This window comes from Onychostruthus taczanowskii, unplaced genomic scaffold, assembly GCF_017590055.1.
Source record: "Onychostruthus taczanowskii isolate IOZ18803 unplaced genomic scaffold, ASM1759005v1 scaffold10, whole genome shotgun sequence".
Lineage (NCBI taxonomy): Eukaryota > Metazoa > Chordata > Aves > Passeriformes > Passeridae > Onychostruthus > Onychostruthus taczanowskii.
This window is the reverse complement of record NW_024496526.1, coordinates 160,572-177,623: the sequence shown is the minus strand read 5'-3', so window position 1 is coordinate 177,623 and position 17,052 is coordinate 160,572. Positions and strand designations below refer to the sequence as shown.

Here is a 17,052-nt window from a genome sequence, read left to right as displayed (position 1 = left end):
GAAGGGCTGCACAACCTTCTGAAGCATCAGCCACTCCTTTGTATCAGCAGTGAACTTGCTGAGGACTCATCTGCTCTTTTATCCAATCATTGATGAACGATATATACAACACTGAGCTGGGATCTCAATACTGTTGAGATATACAACAGGGAATGCTGGGGGACACCACTAGTGACAGGTCTCCAACATTACTCTGTGCTACTGATCACGAGCCTCTGGGATCTGCCACTCAGGCAGCTCTCAATCCATCCCACTGTCCACTCATCCAACCCACTTTTCTTGAGTTTGCCTGTGAGGGTATTGTGAGGGGAAAGTGAGGTAGGCAAAGAAGAATTTTGTTTGCTTCCCTGAGTATGGATTGCCCTCCACTTGCTTCTCACTTCACAACTAGTACCTGCTCTTTGCTGCAGGATTGATGGAGGATCTCCTTTCTGTTGATGCTCCTGTCTTAGGGAGGCCAGAGCATGGCCCCACTAGTCTATGTCCCTCTCTGATTTTCTAACACTTCTCAGCCTTTCTAGTTTGTCTTGTAGCTCTGCTACCAGGCTGGGCAGGTCATCTACCTGGTCTCATCTGATGCATCTGCCCATCACTGATACAATCCACTGACAGGCTCAGGCATATCAGCTGTAGCCTGGGCGGTTGCATGTGATTTTTGCATGTTTTTTTGGGACTTCAGTCTGAGACACCGCATCTTTCTTGGTGAGTTTAGGGGACTCAGTTCTCTGCTGAGTGGGCATCATACATTTGAGTTCTCTCAGCAACTGTAACGACCAGAAAACTGAGCAAACTGCCTGCGCTGCATCGCCCTTCCTGCCCCATATCCTATTCTCTTGCTCGGGTGGCCCGCGCTCCCTGGAGCCGCTCGAATCTCCCGGGCTGCAACTCTGCCGGGCCTGAGGGGCTGCCGGGGGCGCGCGGGGCTTGGGGCTCGGGGCTTCTGCTCGGTCATCGCCGCACTCGGAAACGCTGTGTAGGGCAGCAGATTACGAAGTCCTCCCTGAGGTTATTCCATACGATGATCTTCCTTCTGTTTTCTGCGCTGCATCGCCATTTCGAGGTGAAACCCTCACATAAGGTCTCGACTGTAAGAGCAAGGCTCGGCTCGGCTCGGCTCGGCTCGGCTCGGCTCTACCCCTCTGCTACTACAGCCCGTTCACCGACCCCACCCCGTCGCTTTAAATGCCCTCCCGCTGTTCGCCCCGCCCTTCCTCCAGCCAATGGCTGTGCAGTTTCTTCTGACGGACGGGCAGAACAGCCAATGGAAGGCATCTAGGATGAGCGCCGACGCGAGTAGTTTTAAGCTTCCCTCCCTCTGCGAGCCTGGCCGAGCAGGCGGGATCTCGAGCGAGGGAGCTGTGTTCGATAGGCTGCTCGTCATGATGGGCAGCTAAATCGGCCAATGGCCGGGCAAGGCGGGGCAGCCGGACTCCCCGCGGCGCTGTTGGAGCGGGGCTGCGGAGCGGAGGTGCTGAGTGCCACCATGTTCCAGGGCGCTGAGGCCGAGCCGGCCAAGCCTAGCTCCAGGTGGGGCGGTGGGGGACGCTCGGCGGAAGAGTCGTACGGCGGCGCGGAGTCCTTCGCGGGGCTTTGTTCGGGCGCGGGAGGTGCGGGCTCCAGCTGAGGGCCGTGAGGGGGAGAGGTGGGTGGGTCGGGGATGTAGTGTTCTGGCTGAGGAGATCGCGTTCCCTCGAAGGGCCTCTCCGCCGCGGCGGGCGGAAGCGGAGCCCCATGCCTCCCGTACCGCCGGGCAGAAGGCAGCGCGCGGCTGGTGCCTTCGCCGTCCCTCGGTTTGCTTGTCCTGCGCCCCGGGGGCTGGGCGGGGAGCGGCCGCACTGCGCTCCCGTCGGTGCTGCCTCGGGTGAGGCCACGCTTGGGGCGCACGCAGAGAGCCCCGGGTGACTCCAGAGCTCCTGCGGGGACTCCATGCGGGGAGAAGGGCGCAGCGCTGGGGAGCACCTTCTTCCGCCGTGTTTCTGCTCGCGGGGAGCGAGGGGCCCCAGCTACTCTCTGTGCACAAACGCCTGCAGATGTCGGCTTGTTTTCGCCCTACGAAGTTGAAGTATATTGCTTTGTTTGAAGGAGGGCAGTTACCCTGAGTACTGCAGGGCGTGAGTGCAGTGATTAATCCGTCTGCGAGGCTGTCGCGTGGGGAAGGAGGAAGGGTTTCGAAATTGTTTAAGAATGCTGTAAGTTTTCCCGTATTCCGGTCGCTCCAAGCTGTAACGTGGTTTTAGAATACTTTTGAGGATTCTCTGTCCTTGTTATAATCTCTGTTTTCATAGTAATTTTGAAGCTACGTTTAACGCGTGAATTGGGTTTCCGGGCAGACCATTGCAACGTGTTCGTTAACAGCGAGCTTACAGCTTCCTCCCCGTTGCCGTGTCGGGGTGTGGTTGTGGTGCCCGAGAGCAGGCTGGAGCCACTCAGCTCTGGACCAGAGGGTGTACCAGAGGCTGTGGAAGCACCGCAGGAACTTCTTCAGCGGGTTCGCACTGTGGTCTCTGAGGCATTTACTATATCGACTCATGGCCTGTGCCATCAAGGGCAAAAGTACCTGGTTTATAAGACGCAGCTTATTGTGCTCATTCCCTGAACAAAACTTTGTTTAGCAAGAATGCAAATTCTTTTGTAGTTCTTCTTGGTATGGAGAAGTTGCTCTAATTAAATCTGAGCCTAATTCCAAATCACTGCAGCAACCACCACCAGCTGTGGAAGTGGGGAAAAGAAGTGTTCCTAGTGTGAAAATCTTGCCTAGAAAATTATAAACAAGTGCTTGCATTTTGAGAACTTCATAGTACAGGGGTATTACTGTTAGAAATAAATTATGCTAAGAAGATTTTAAGTGAAAGCTTTCACTTAATTGTCCAGTGAAATGTGTTTCTAGTGATCCTGTAAATGTGTACAGTGATAGAGCCAGCAACTAGTTTGCTGAATTAACTGCCTATTATTTTATTAAACTTTAACAATGACACTTTGTATTTTTAAGCAAGTTTTGCTTTTTCAAAATAAAACATGGTACTCCTTGTCTAAGAGTTTCTGAAAGCAAAACAGAACAGAGTTGTATCATTCTGCTATTGTGCACTACAAAGACGCATTGTATTAACATACACTCGATTTGTCCTGTGTATAAGCAGTTTCACAACTACTGCAAAGAGCTGACAATGGTAAATTTAACCATCTTGGAAATGTAATACTCATGTTCCATCGGGGCCACTGCAGAGCATCTTGGGGCTTTCAGATCAAGAGCATGGTTGCATAACATAGTTGCTTTTTCTATGTGAGTGAGCTGTTTAATGAGCCCTGAGTCTCTGTTGATCCCACAGCAGCAGCGCCCCAGGACCTCTGGTCTTGTTTTAGAGCCTGCAGTTCCAAACCTCAGCACCTGCTTTCTGCTAGTTTCTTATGTGTAATGCAGCACTGATTTTCTGTCTTAGAACAGTCTGAAAACTGGTAAAACCTTAGTGTTTAACTTTCAGGCAGGATTAAAAAAAATTATGTAGAGAGTGTCTTGAAGTAATGAATAAGCCTTCCATAGGTTGGGTGAAAGGCTTAATGAGGAAAGGGCATTTAAATTCAAGTGTTTTAGAATGTGGGGGATAATAAAAAAAGACCAGGAAAAGTAATTAAAATTCTTCAAATCTGCCAGAAGAGAACAAAGCAATTAGTGGGGGCTTTTAAACTTGCAGAATAGGACTCTTGATTTAGCAATTTTAGAGGAGTTCACAAACTTCTGGTCTGCTGGAGGGGAGGGAGAGAAAGGCAGATTTAGATTTTGTAGAAGACAAAGGATTGTTTTTTCATGGTTTGAAATAATAAAGCAACACCTTCCCAGAGGAATAAAGACCCAACATAGCTGGCTACAAGAAACAAAAATGTCTCTGTATAAACTGGCATAATACTGATGTCACCTAAAATTACTATTAAGTATAAACTAAAGTTACTATGCATATGTTAAATTATATGTTAAATTTCTGTGTACTCTGTTGGAGTAGCTCAGCTTGGCTGAGTTTAGTGTGCTGTTTTTCTTTGGTAGGATTTACAGGTGAAATTGGTGTGGGGGGCCTGCATGTCTCACTGCTCTGGAACTGAGTACAGTACGTGGTAGTACAGTACTCAGCAGTGATCTAGAGGCTACACAGAAAGAAAATAGCTTTGTAGTCTCCTACATATTTAGTTGGAGGGAGCAAGTGCAAAGCCCTGTCCTCTTGTTGGCATTGGCTGACAGAATTTGTTGCTGTACTTCAAGGTTATTTTTGGTAATTCCTGTCAATGACTTAGTTATATGACTTTGTATTAGTTCAAATTTTATTACCCTGGTGTCACTGCCATGTGAATGTTTATGTAATGCTTGGAAGGTTCCCAGCATTCTGAAGTTGTTCAAATTGAGATGGTAAATCCACATTGTGTGTGTAGAGTCAAGACATTGTTTTTCGTGATGCTGGCAGAAAAAGTACTTGTGCTGATTTCCACCTTGTAAGTACGATCAGTGATGCCTCTGGTTAACTGTTCAACAGTAGGGTTTTCATAGTGTGGCTATAATCTGAAAATAAAGAGGACAGTATAAGATTAATCAGTGTTGGATTTATTTTGATCAAGTGTCTTTACTGAATTATCAAGATTTTAAATCTTATGATGGATTTTGTCTAGAATTTCTTTCTGCAATAGCTCTTAAAACCCATTGCAGGAATGAGAAGTAATTTGATTCTTACGACTCGCTATTTTTCTTAAATTAAAAAAAAAAATCTGAATGTAGTTATTTTATTATTCCCTCCTATACTTGTAGGCATGTGTTAAGCAAACAGTGTGGTAAATTAGATGAATCTGGGCTGTAAGAGACTCCAGCTGTATCAACAGCTTTTTACTTCCTTTCGGTCTCTTTGCTGGTATACTTAGTGTAGTTGGAATGCAAGAAAGACTAAATGCAGTTTAAAAATAGCTGAAAAGAATAGGTAAAGTAAAAAGTCATTTAAATTATGTGAGAAGAGTCCACTTTAACAGAGACCCCTTCCCAAACTACTTTTTTGTAGTGTTCCCTTTTCTTTGTCTCCCCATTTTATGTACTTAAACTGCCTCATGGTTTCTGGACCATTGTGAATGTTTGAAATACATAATTTACCTCTACAATGTCTGCTTTAATTGTGGATTTAAGTCTTCTAAAATATGTGGAGAGCACAGAGGCTAGTTGGATCTGTAGTCTGTTGGACACTGAATTGTAAATTAATAAGCTTTGCATGATCTAACCTGTGCTTTGGACAAGGAGTTGTCCTGTCTTCTGAAATTCTAGTTACTCCTTAAGCTGAAGGTGTTTATTACATCCACAATCGTACTAAGAACTAAAATATTGAAATTGGCCAGCAAAGACAGTCCCTCTGAGGCTAGTACTGTGTATATAAACTGTTCCCAGACTGTAAGAGGAACTTTTTCTCCTTCCCAAAAGGCCTAAAACTGCCTTCTGCATCTTGAGATTTGAATGCACACAAAGATCATTTGACAGAGCAGCCAAATATCTCTGCTTTTGTGAAATTAAAATTTAAACTGGAGTAGATCTTGGCACCAAGAGGTACCTCATTTTATACTCGGTGTAGCTCATCTGTGATGACCATTCTGCTGTCACAGGGCTAGGGAGAGGAGGGGTTGCAATAATTCACTGACATTTGAATTATGTTCAGGTAGAGTGGGATCAAGATCTTGCAATTTATAACTGGTCTCTTGGTTTAAAAGCAAGGGTTCCTTTAGGTTCCAGATCAAGGGTTAAGATTAGAAGTAGTATAATTGAGCTGCTACCTTTGCTCAGCTGCTAAGACTGTGGGTAATTGGTAGGTGTAACTGTAAAAATTATTTTTGATACAGAATCCCAGAATCATTAAGGTTGGAAAAGCCCTCTGAGATCATGGAGTTCAACCTTTGATTGCTTGTCAGCTAGACCAGAGCATTAAGTGCCACATTCAGTCATTTTGTGAACACCTCCAGGGATGGTGACTCTACCACTGCTCAGGGCAGCCCATTCCAATGTTTAACATCCCTTCCTGTGAAGAAATTCCTCCTGATGTCCAGTATGCCCTCTTCAGGCACAACTGGAGGCTGTTTCCTCTTGTCCTGTTCCTTACTCTGTGGGAGCAGAGCCCAAACCCCACCCCGGCTGCAGCCTCCCATCAGGGAGTTGTGCAGAGCCAGAAAGTCCCCCCTGAGCCTCCTTTTCTCCAGGCTGAGCCCTCTCAGCTCCCTCAGCTGCTCCTCATCAGACTTGTGCTCCAGAGCCATCCCCAGCTCCATTCTCTTTTATGGATATGCTCCAGCCACTTAAGGTCTTTATTGTCATGAGGGGCCCAAAACTGCCCCCACGATCTGAGGTGCCTCAGCAGTGCCCAGCAGAGGTTACTGTCCTGCTCCTCGTGCAGGCCAGGATGTCACTGACCTTCTTGCCCACCTGGGCACACCCAGCTCATGTTCAGCCACTGTCAACCAGCACTCACAGGCCCTTTTTTTTGCTGAACTTCTTTCAGGCATATTTAGGTATTAATCTCTTTCCTGTGCTTTTTCTGTTAATTTTCCAATTAATTTCCAGTGATTGTACTCCCAGATAGTCATTTGGTTCCTTTTTGGGGCGGCACCTGTAGTCTGTTGAACAAGACCTAGACTTTAACTATGGAATTACTACAGAAGGACAAGCATGACTTCTGTTAAGTTTTCAAGAAGTCAGATAATTTCTGCTGTAAGCTCCAATTTTTCTGCAGATCCATTCAGTATCCTCTGGTGCAAAGCTTCAGTTTTAATGGATTTGCAGCTTGACTGCTAAAGAATTGACTTTTTGGTGTTCTGTCTCTCCATTCTAAACTACAGCAGCTATTATGATAATTGATGGTTGAGACTAGCAAATTTTTAGTAGTTATGAAATGTCTGCCTTTATTTAAAAGCCAGTGGGTATGAATTGTATCACAGATTCAAAGTTGGTATGTGCAGTTTAACAAGAAGTCTGATTCTGTAATAGTTATTTTTAAAATCCTAACCATCATAATCTCTGTTGTTTCTGGAACACCACAGATACCATAGCCATTTGTGTAGGTGGCAGTGTTAGGCTCATTCCATGTAATCATAGATACCTTAATGATCAAGTTGACTGACCAGGAGGTTGGAAATATTTGTGCTGAACTTAAGAATATTAAAACAGCTCTTGAAAAGTAGATACTTCATGGATATAGTAGAATTACCTAAAATAAATTAAAATCAGGATAGTTACGTACAACGAGAGAATGGGAAGGGGACATCAAGTATATTGAATGCAATAAATTTTAAATGAACTTTTGTATCTTGTTTCTTATTTTGTGATACAGGGTATTGAAGCCCCCAGGGGGAGATTCTAGTAATCTCTTTGGGAGTACAGAAGAAGTGCCTTCTTCAAACAGGCCACACCGGATGGCATCCAATATCTTTGGAGCATCAGAAAAACCTCAGAGCATTCCAAAAAGAACAAACCCTCCAGGTAAGAGCTGCCCCCTCTTTCTGTATGACTGGCCTCTGAATTGCAGCTTTTTTGTGCTCCTAAACTGGAACACTGGGATCCGTCTTTTTATGTTGCATTCTTATATACTGAGTAGGTTTGAACAACAAATGTCTTCAAACTTCTGAATATATGAATATCTCAGTGATTTGCATGTTCACAGACTTTTTAGCACATTATTCAAGACTTAATTCTTTCCAAATTGAGATTCTAAGAAATGATGAAAGGAAACCACTTCTGTTGTAGAGTTGTCAGCAGTTAGCTCAATTTGAGACTTTCAGGTGAATTGTAACAAAGGATTTCAACTAGGCAAATACAACTAAGCCCCTAGGCGGCAAGGTTGTAGAATTATATGTATATATTATTTTTTTAATATCGTGTGATAAAACTGATCTAGAAAAAAAGTCTTAACAACTGCCTTGCAGGAGGAAAAGAAAGTGGCATTTTTGAGGACTCTAGTTCTGCTCAGCCTCGTCCACGCTTGAATCCACCTGGTGGGAAGACAAGCGATATCTTTGGGTCTCCTGTCTCTCCTAGCATTGTGCGAGCACACCCGAACAAACCCAAGGTATTTGTACTTCTGTTGCTGTCAGAAGCCAGCGGCTCCAGGGTCCTGTTGTGCTCTGTCTTGTGCCTGTGCTCTCCCTAAGAACAGAACTGAATGGCAGGGAGTGACTTTGAGTTAGACAGTTATTCCCAAAGTCTCTTTGATAGCTTGTTATTTTGGGTGTATCAGATCTCTGCAGTTTGTTGTAAAAGTATTAATTAGACTGTGGATGTGCATTCAAAAAAAAAGAAAAGAGAAAAGCCTTTGATCTTTCTTATAAGTGAGGTACAGCTGGAGCTTCTGACAGAGCCAAGAGACATTTAAACTGGATAGGGAGGAGATATTTCTCCTTATTCTGCAGTTTGGCAGATGTGGTCTTGATGTAGACTTGGGAAATTGGTGAGCTACAGTCATAAACCTTTGTGAGACCTGGCTGTGCCCTTCAGCTCTCTTAAATACATGTATCTACAGTCACCTTGAAAGCACTTCAAAAGATTAGGCTTACAGTGATCAATAGTGAAAAAGTGAACTTTGGATTAGTGGTGTCAGGCCCAGCAGGTACTTGATTTGTACAAGACAGACAACAGTGTCTCTTAGTGTAGTATTACAGTTGTTACATATAGGTTATACAGTTGAGTTTTATCTTAAAGCTGGGATGTGTAATAATTGTTTGTAGTTATGACCACATCTGTGTTTGGAAAAAGCACGATTCATTACCAGTTACTGTATTTAAGTGTCCTATATGCAGATTTACAACGTGCTGCCCTACTCTAAGTAACTACTAATAAGTAGTGAGTAGCTGTTATGGTGATAATGTTTCTGGCATGTCAAATAGCATGGAAATTTAACATTCTACGAAACTGCTGTGGTTTAGGAATGGTATTCCCCAGTTTAGTGTTCCCGCTGAAAACGCTGCAAAACATGCACCACACATGCTCCTCTCCCCCTTTCCCCTGTGGCTGGGGGAGAAATTGGAGGTAAAAGGTAAAATCATGCGTTGAGGTATGAACAATTTACTGGAAATAGCAATGAGATAAGAAAAGAACAGTAACAGCAACAAAATGAATAATGGAGTATACAAGAAGGATGAACAGTTCACACGCGAGGGCTCCCCACATGGAACACAGCACTATTCCAACTGTTCAGCCACCACTGCCCACCCCACACCCTGCACATGATGTTGTATAGAATAAGCTTCAGGTCCCTGCCATGCCCTCCCTGGCTACTGCAAAAATTAACCCTCTACTGGCTGGAACCAGGACAGAAATTGTCATTCTGCTGAAAACAGTCTAGTTATTCCTGGAAGCTTAGGAAGAAAGGATCAGTCCAATTTAACTTCCTTGCCTTTGTCTTTTCCCCCTTAAATTTAAGGTGTTGGTAGAGTGCTTTCTTTTTATGCATGTTCTGAATAGTATCTGGGGCCATATGAAAAGATGGGGAGGAAAAATAAGATTGGGAGCTAGGTTTTGACAGGAGTAGTGTTGTTGGTGTAGGAGAGGGCTTTGCTTCTCTGTACCCCTTTATTGGGATGGTTGCTCTTTCTTTTTAGTTACTTTTTAAGAAATGTAACTCCAATTTCCTTGAAATCCTGACTAAATGGAGGACACCATTGTGGAAATTCTCATGTCATTAATTAGAGCATTGGAATTGTGCGAGATACAGAGCTGGAAAGAAGACATGAAAATTGAGTTTCATGGGTGGGAAAACACACTTCAGAGAAGTGTGGCTGTGTATTTCCAACAGTCAGTTCAGATTGTTGGGGAAATGGTCTTAAAATGTTTTTATTATTACCTGACTGTTGGGATACTTGGTGAAGACAAGAATTGCTGCATACAAATAGGGTCTTCAAGGGCTGCTGGTATTATAGTTGTATGTACCAACTTCTCCTGCATGATAGCAGGTGCTTGACAAGAATGGTAATTCCTGATCTTAAAATCAATGAATCCTTAAGGTTGGAGAAGGCCTCTAAAATTGAGTCTGGCAGTTAACCCAGCACTGCTGTGCTTACCATTTTGATGATCTAATGTAGCCTCTTCATCCATGTTTCAGTGAATTGTCCCAGATGTGCACCTTGTCATAACATAGAAGATTTGTGCTCTTGCGGGGTCTGTAGAAGTGGAAGGAATGAAGGATTGCACACAGCTTTCTTGTATTTGATCAGTGATATGTAAACTTAAAAATGAAGTAAAATTTCCAGAAGGATTTTGTGACAGACTTGCTGTTTGAGAACAATAATACACTAAGATTAGTTTTTGATTTCTTTACAGGATCACATTGTCTTAAAAGAAGAGGAAATACCAAAGAAGCTAGAAGGTCAGCAAGAGAAATTATTTTCTTTGTTCTCTTTGAGAAGATAAGCTATGAGGAAGTTTCCTATGCTTCTGCTTAAACATTAGCCTTGTCTCATGTTTTTAGGATAATATGACTGAAAAGTTTAGTCAGAAATCTAATTGCTTGTCTCAAGGAAATGGTTCTCTTCCTCCTATTGAGGAGAGCACAGGCATGAATTGTGATACTCCGTGTCTGTGTGTTTAGACTTTGCTTGATACTCTGTGTGTGTGTGTGTGTATACAAATATGTATGGAGTCTGTATATGGCAAAACCACTTCCTCTCTTGCCATCTCCTTCAAATGGCTAATTTTGGCCTTCTGTAGTTGTGAATAATAAATGGCTGACAAAATTTATTATTGCTCAGCTGTTAAAGAATGATGGGATTCCTGCTTTCAAGCTCAGTATGAAAAGATTGATTGGTACATTATATCTCTTAATTGCCTGCAACTGCCAAAATAATTCTGAAGGTGTATTGCTCAGTCTTTATATCCTTAGAAAGGATATGAAGGATTAGGAAAAATTGCTGAAGGAAGAGAGGAATTGTTGTGAAAAGTGAAATTCTTTTCTTACTACAAGTTTCCTTCAGGAAAAAAATGAACAGGTAATAAGAAGCCTTGGTGTGCTAGGAATGGGAGATGTGGGAAAAAATGCAGCTGACAGAAGATGAGGCACTTTGTGCACTACAGAGTAGTGAATGATCTGATGATCTAATATGTTTTCTTTAATGTAGCTGCAGAAAATATCAAACCACACCTGGAAGATGGAGGCGAGAAGAAAGCTCTGGGCAAAGAGGAGCAATGCAAGGGGCCAGAGCCCAAGATGGACAATCACGAACCCCGACTAGGGCCAAGGCCACGCTCGCACAACAAAGTCCTCAATCCGCCAGGGGGGAAGTCCAGCATTGCGTTCTATTAGGGTCATGATGTCACTGTCACTAATGGAGAAACTCTTGTCTGTGGCGGTGAGGTCAGTTTATACACTATTGCTTGTGAATAGATTCTTAGGCAGATGGATGAGGGTTATGTTAGAGTACGTAGGAAGGATAATCTGGTGATTTGGGGAGGAAGGGCTGGGGAGGGAATGGGTGCCTTGTGGAAGATGTGAGTACTGGCCTGCCTGGGTGGGTGGCAGAGCCAGACATTAGTGTAACTTTATGAAAAATTAGTGCTACTTATTGGTGAGCTCCTCAGACTGTTAGGTAAGAACCTAACAGTCTAGCTTGTGGCTCAGGACGCTCTTGTGGAATCAGGCTTCCATACAGTCAATGTGTCAAACATGGTGAATGGGAAGGGGCCTGAAGGTCACGCTTGAAGATTCTGGAGTACAGCAGGTAGGCTGGCCTTTCCCCTAGGCAATGGGATACAGCTTCCAGCATGAGCTGATTTGCAGTCATGTGAATATAAGTGTGTTCTGCTGGAACAAGTAGTGCTGCCATGGTTAAGAGTGTCTTCAGTCATTGCGTCTTTTTCTCCTTTCTTGCTTGGAGCACATGATTGCTGATACAAGGACAAAATACGTTGAAAGTTTCTTTTATATACTCATAAACAATGAGATGTTTGTAAAGATTGTGGTCTTCCCCTGCCTAGGTATTCAGGTCTTTTGGATGCCTTCAGTAATTTGCTGATTACTGTGACTAGCTCTTCACATGTGGCAGTCCAACTTGCTGTTTCATGTTGGTGCTTCTAGTTGAGTGCTTGTATATTTTCTGGTAAAAACGTGGGTGCAGACAATAGCTTTATGGTACTCTTTGAACAGAGGCAACTTGGAAGTTTACCATGGAGAGGACACTGAGATATCAGCCAGGTCACTCTGACCCAGCCTCTGTAGAAAGGGCTCAGCTTCAGCACAGGTTTTCACTTGGCTCCCTGTGGAAACCAGGACAGTTCTCCTGTCTCCACCACAGTGAGTTTCCTGTTGGTTTTGCCTGTGCTGAGTCTATTAGTGAATTCTCCCATCTTTTATCAGCCTTACCTCTGCATTTGACTGTCTCAGATTTTTATTTTGAAAACTGTGTGAGTTCTTCCCAACCTAGAGTTGTAGTTGATTTTGCTGTAGATTACCTTAGTTGGAAAATAAAAGCCAGCACAAACAGAAGGTTTGTATTACTAAAATCTATCATAAATCAAGTTTGGAAGATGTGCATGTTTTGCACAGTTATTTTTGGGGGACGGTTTGTTCTGTGAATGGAGTTTATGATCATATCCAGAGCTTTGATACATGAATGTTAGCTCTAGGTGCTTACTGTTAAATATATTGAATACTGACCTTTTAAATCTGACATATCAAAACAGGCGTTGTTCAGGTACACCAAAGAACAAGTGGCCTTATTGTGTATATCCACTGCTGCTCTAGCCTGCATTCCCTGGGAACTGCTGCCATTGAGACAGGATGCTGGGCCAGGTGCTAAACCTTTCTGTGATTGTAATGCTTCCTAGGCCGTACAGTTCCCTTGTGTCAGCAGCGGTGGGTGACTGCTTTAAGACTTAGTTGCCTTTTCAAATGGTGAAACATATGGGGCAGTGCTAGGATAGAAACAGCCATGGAAAGTAGGGATTCAAATGCCTTTGTACCTTTCATATTGGTTTGGAGCTGCCGTTTAATTTTCCCCGCAGGAAAACAAGGCAGTAGTTCAAACTGCAACCCTGGAATGAATTTATGTTAGTTCTAAATATGTATTTCTTAGCACCTCTTCCTGGGTCTGTGCTCTCCAGCCTCTGGCTGAGTCTCAGATGCATTATCCGTTTCAGTTTCTTGTTCCAGTACTTGACAGGAAGCTGTCATATAGAAAAGTCAACAGGAGGCTGCTTCCTACATTGCAGGCTCTGCTGTAGCTGATGCTATCTGCAATACCAAGCATTTGGCATCTTTTATTTAGTACCCAATGTGCGTTGGCTTCAGTGCCTGTCCTTTAAAGAGCAACTTCTAACTAGGCCTTAAATTGGTTAAACTGTGTTAAATTTCTTGCATTTCTTTCTTTGAAATTGAAACAATGTTTTCAGCTCTTCAAGATTGATCTGAACATTTCTCTGGGACAGAGGGGGGTTGGAAATCAAATGACAGAAGATGCAGTTACCAATAAACAAGTATTTTGTTACTTCATTGTGTGCTGTAGATGGCTGCTTTTATAAACTGGTCAGTATTCTATTTCACCATAGATGCACTGGTGAATTTTATGGTCTGAAATGGGAAAAACAGCACATGTATTTTCAGGCCTTCCATACATGGGACTGTGCTCAGGAGCTGTGACATCCTGCCCAAGGCTGCCCATGAGACAGACACCTCTTACCCCTGGGAGGGGTAGTACAGTAGCAAGAGCTCAGCTTACTGCCTTTTTGTGGGCAACATTCCAGGATGTTCTGTACCACACTGGGATTCTGTTATGTTCTTCAGCAATATTGTAAATAGAATTAAATATTCAAATAGTTTAAATAGTTAAAGCGATTTGTAGAAAAAGATAGTAATTCCCCTTGAACAAGGGATATTCTTTATGTGGAGAAGTCATATGCTCACTTGTGTGTTTCTAGTGAATGCATAAGACACCTTTCATGTGCCAGACTGCCTTGGTTGACAGAGGAGGGAACTCCAGCTACTGACATTGCAAGTCTGGGTGAGCTGGACACAGTGACCTCTCAGCCAGGATGTTGTGTCTGTGGCATTCATCCCTGAACTTCCAGGCTGTGATGCTCTCAGAGCCTCTTGGCCAGCTCTCACTCCCACAGTAACTTCTGTGTTTGGCCATTTACAGTTCAGAACTCTCCTCTGAAGCATGTACAATTTGGGTGGGATCTGCATAGTGTGGGAATGTGGCAATGTCCTTGATAGACAGCACATTAGCAATGAAGGACTTTTTTTCCTTTGAGCTGCAGCCAACAGTAGACTGCAGTACAGCTCCAGTTTCCAACTGTGTGTGTTACCTCATGGCTTTCCCCAAAACTGCTGGTTTGTAAACCAGCACTTGGGATAGAATGTTATTGGAGTTGCTGCTTCAGTCTGGGAAGGAAAATTATGGTGTCCATAGCGAGCTTAGCTTAGGAAGTGGTTAAAGGAGAACTTGCATGCTTTCATGAGTCACGTGTGGTTCTAGGCATATGTGTTGCTTAGTCCCTAAATATGTCACCATGTCTGTCCTGTACATGACCTCACGGCTCTAGTGAGCTGCCCAGCTGCAGTGTGTCATCACTCCTGATCCCCACGTGTGCCAGTTAACCCAGATCATGCATGTGTTGCCCTCTGAAGACTGCTGGCTACTGTGCAAAACCTTTTAAGCAAGCACGGTCTGATACCGTCCCTCTGCTGCATCACTGCATCGCATCCTACATTGCACTCTCAGTGAGGAAGATCAATGTCCTCTCTGTTGGTGTTTTAAGCAGCATTACTGTGAGGTTTTTTTAATTATTTATACAGGCTAATCAGACTTGGAATATCCAAAGTACATTCTTGGGGCTTGTCTAGTGAGAGAAGATACATAAAGTAGTGATGTGTGGAGACAATTATTTAAGCACTAAATGAGTAACTGCTGTAGTATGCTCCCTGGAAGGCTGTCAGAGTTGCTTATGTACAATATGATCACACTGCTGTATGGATGTCCAAGTGTCTTGGCTGTCTGGGTGATTGTGTGGTGGAGCTGGCCACCCAGCGATTTGTCCAAGGCCCTGATGTGTCTCCTGTTGAATTTCAGCTTGAAGCTCTGCTGAAACCATGTATCACTTCCCTTTGAAAAAGGTGATGGATTAAATGTCATTGAGGCTGAAGTTTTCCATTGTTTCTTAAGGAGCAAAGACAGATCACAGCATCCTGGCCAGGGAAGATTTGGTCACATGTAAGCTGTTTCTGTCATTACTGGTTATCAGCTGTGCAAGGAGTGGACTGGGTAACAATTCATTGATGGCCAAAAACTGATGCCTAGAAGCCTCCCAGCAGGCTAAGCTGGCTGCCTAGGCTATGCCCAGTCACCACTCCTCCCTTTGAATGTAGTTGGTGAGCAGGAATAGGCTGCTCACCAATTTAAATGAAAGAGATTTAAATTATTGGGCTAAATTAGTAGCCCTGATGATTTTTGTAGTTTTACCTTGCTTCTGGGAATTAAGACAGTCTCATCTTGAATTGGCTTTCCCTTTCTTTCAAGTTCCTTATATTGCTAGCAGGACAACCTCTTCCTCAAGCAGATCAAAATACTCTCCATAGCCAAGCGAGAATGCAGGAATTTGCTTTACTTAGCAGCCTCTCTAGGTCCAGCTGCCTTCCAGTTCTTACCCACTGCTTTCCTTCTCCCTCCTACATATACGGATATTTGAAATAGTAGCTGGGCTGCCTTTGGCTTCTCCATGACCACTCCTCTGCTGCTGCTTGGGTGTGTGCTATGTGCCACTTAAGACAAAACCACAGACTGCTTTGCGTCCAGGTGTATCAGAAGCACAGGGGCCTGTTGAAGTAATGGAAACTTATCATTATGCCAGGTTCTTCATGAAGATCATAAAGATGAGGCTTTTTCTGCACTGTCTTGTCCCATAAACTTACATAAATGTTGCTCTACTGTGTCAATGTTTAGCGTCCTGGCTGCTGGGAGCATGCACTTGGGCATGAAGGGCAACACAAGTCCAAGTGTGAGCTGCCTGAATAAATGTCCACTTTCAGGTTTCAGTCTGTATTTTAAGAGTCTCAACCCACTGTGTCTTTGGCAAGAAGAATGTTCTGCCAGAGAATATGTGCAGCTTAAATGTTAAGGCCCAGATTGTCTAAGGCTGGGGACAGTGAAAGGGGTGGGGGTTTCAGTTATCCATAATCATGATCAATGCAACATACAAAAGTTAAAAAAAAAATCAAACACCTGATTGTTTCCTTCCATTTCTTGCAGCATGTTGACCTCTGCGAATGCCACCCTTTCATTTCCATGACAAGCTCAATCAAAGTATGAGAGCCATGCCATTTCCTTTTTGAAAGCTCAGACCTGAGCTCTGGTATCCCAGCTGCAGGTGTCCAGCAAAAATGGGGAAGACAAGCAAAGTTGCAGGTAGCTTCCTGGTCATCAGGGGACCATTACTGAAAAAAGCTGAGTAAGAGTAAGCAATCAATGTGCCCAGTAGAGGTGAGCAGGTACTGTTCAAGGAAGGGTCATCATCTCCCTCCCTACTCTTATGTCAGCTTCGAGCTTTATCCATCTGAGCTGAAAGACAGGAACAGCCTGTCCAGAAGAACTCTGCCTGTGAGAGGCTCCAGTAGAGTTCTCCCACCTTGAAGATGGTCTTTGTGCAAGAGACCCAGAGGTCACCAGGATGTCCCCACATCTTCAGATTCTGTGACAGGGCTTTTGTAAGCAAGTGCAAGCATCTTTGCTAGATGATTTCTGTAAAACCCTCTCTAGCCAACAGAAGTTCTCCATACAGGCAGTGAACACAAGAGAGGGAGAGGAATGCTTCCCAGTGACACCCAGCAGAACAGGCAGTGGAGCTTTGGTGCTACACCAATGAGAATCTTGTTAACCATTGGCAGACTTTAAGGAAAGTATGTCACAACTCTTCTTCAAAACAGAAGAGTAATGTTTCTTTTCTAATAATTTGGAGGTAGGTTGTGGGATGTCAAACAGGAGTGGCTGGCTTTTGAGTGAGCTTCTTCCATGAAGGACTAAGTACAGGACTTTGAGTGGTTATCCCAGCACTTGTTACAATACCAAACC

The 17,052-nt window shown here is 43.8% G+C and overlaps 1 protein-coding gene across 2 annotated transcripts; it reads left to right on the top strand.

The window, feature by feature from the left end:
* Positions 1 to 1,402: 1,402 nt before the first annotated feature.
* JPT2 (Jupiter microtubule associated homolog 2) lies at positions 1,403 to 16,374 on the top strand. Of its 2 annotated transcripts, XR_005952822.1 has the most exons (6): positions 1,403 to 1,527; positions 7,335 to 7,483; positions 7,927 to 8,069; positions 10,316 to 10,361; positions 11,110 to 11,345; positions 16,234 to 16,374. XR_005952822.1 is itself a non-coding variant. In XM_041406338.1 (5 exons), the coding sequence occupies exons 1-5, from the start codon at positions 1,403 to 1,405 to the stop codon at positions 11,292 to 11,294; spliced, it is 648 nt and encodes a 215-aa protein (XP_041262272.1). In that variant the 3' UTR covers positions 11,295 to 13,476. The 2 variants fall into 2 exon arrangements, 1 of the variants encoding a protein (XP_041262272.1); XM_041406338.1 differs by lacking the exon at positions 16,234 to 16,374 and having other exon boundaries at positions 11,110 to 13,476.
* The last annotated feature ends 678 nt before the right edge of the window (positions 16,375 to 17,052 follow it).

Bases quoted from the DNA above. Each gene is read 5' to 3' on its own strand.
- JPT2 (XM_041406338.1), top strand. From the start codon at position 1,403: ATGGCCGGGCAAGGCGGGGCAGCCGGACTCCCCGCGGCGCTGTTGGAG. The intron at 7,484-7,926 runs GTAAGAGCTGCC...ACTGCCTTGCAG, and splicing joins AAAAAGAACAAACCCTCCAG to GAGGAAAAGAAAGTGGCATT. The intron at 8,070-10,315 runs GTATTTGTACTT...ATTTCTTTACAG, and splicing joins CACACCCGAACAAACCCAAG to GATCACATTGTCTTAAAAGA.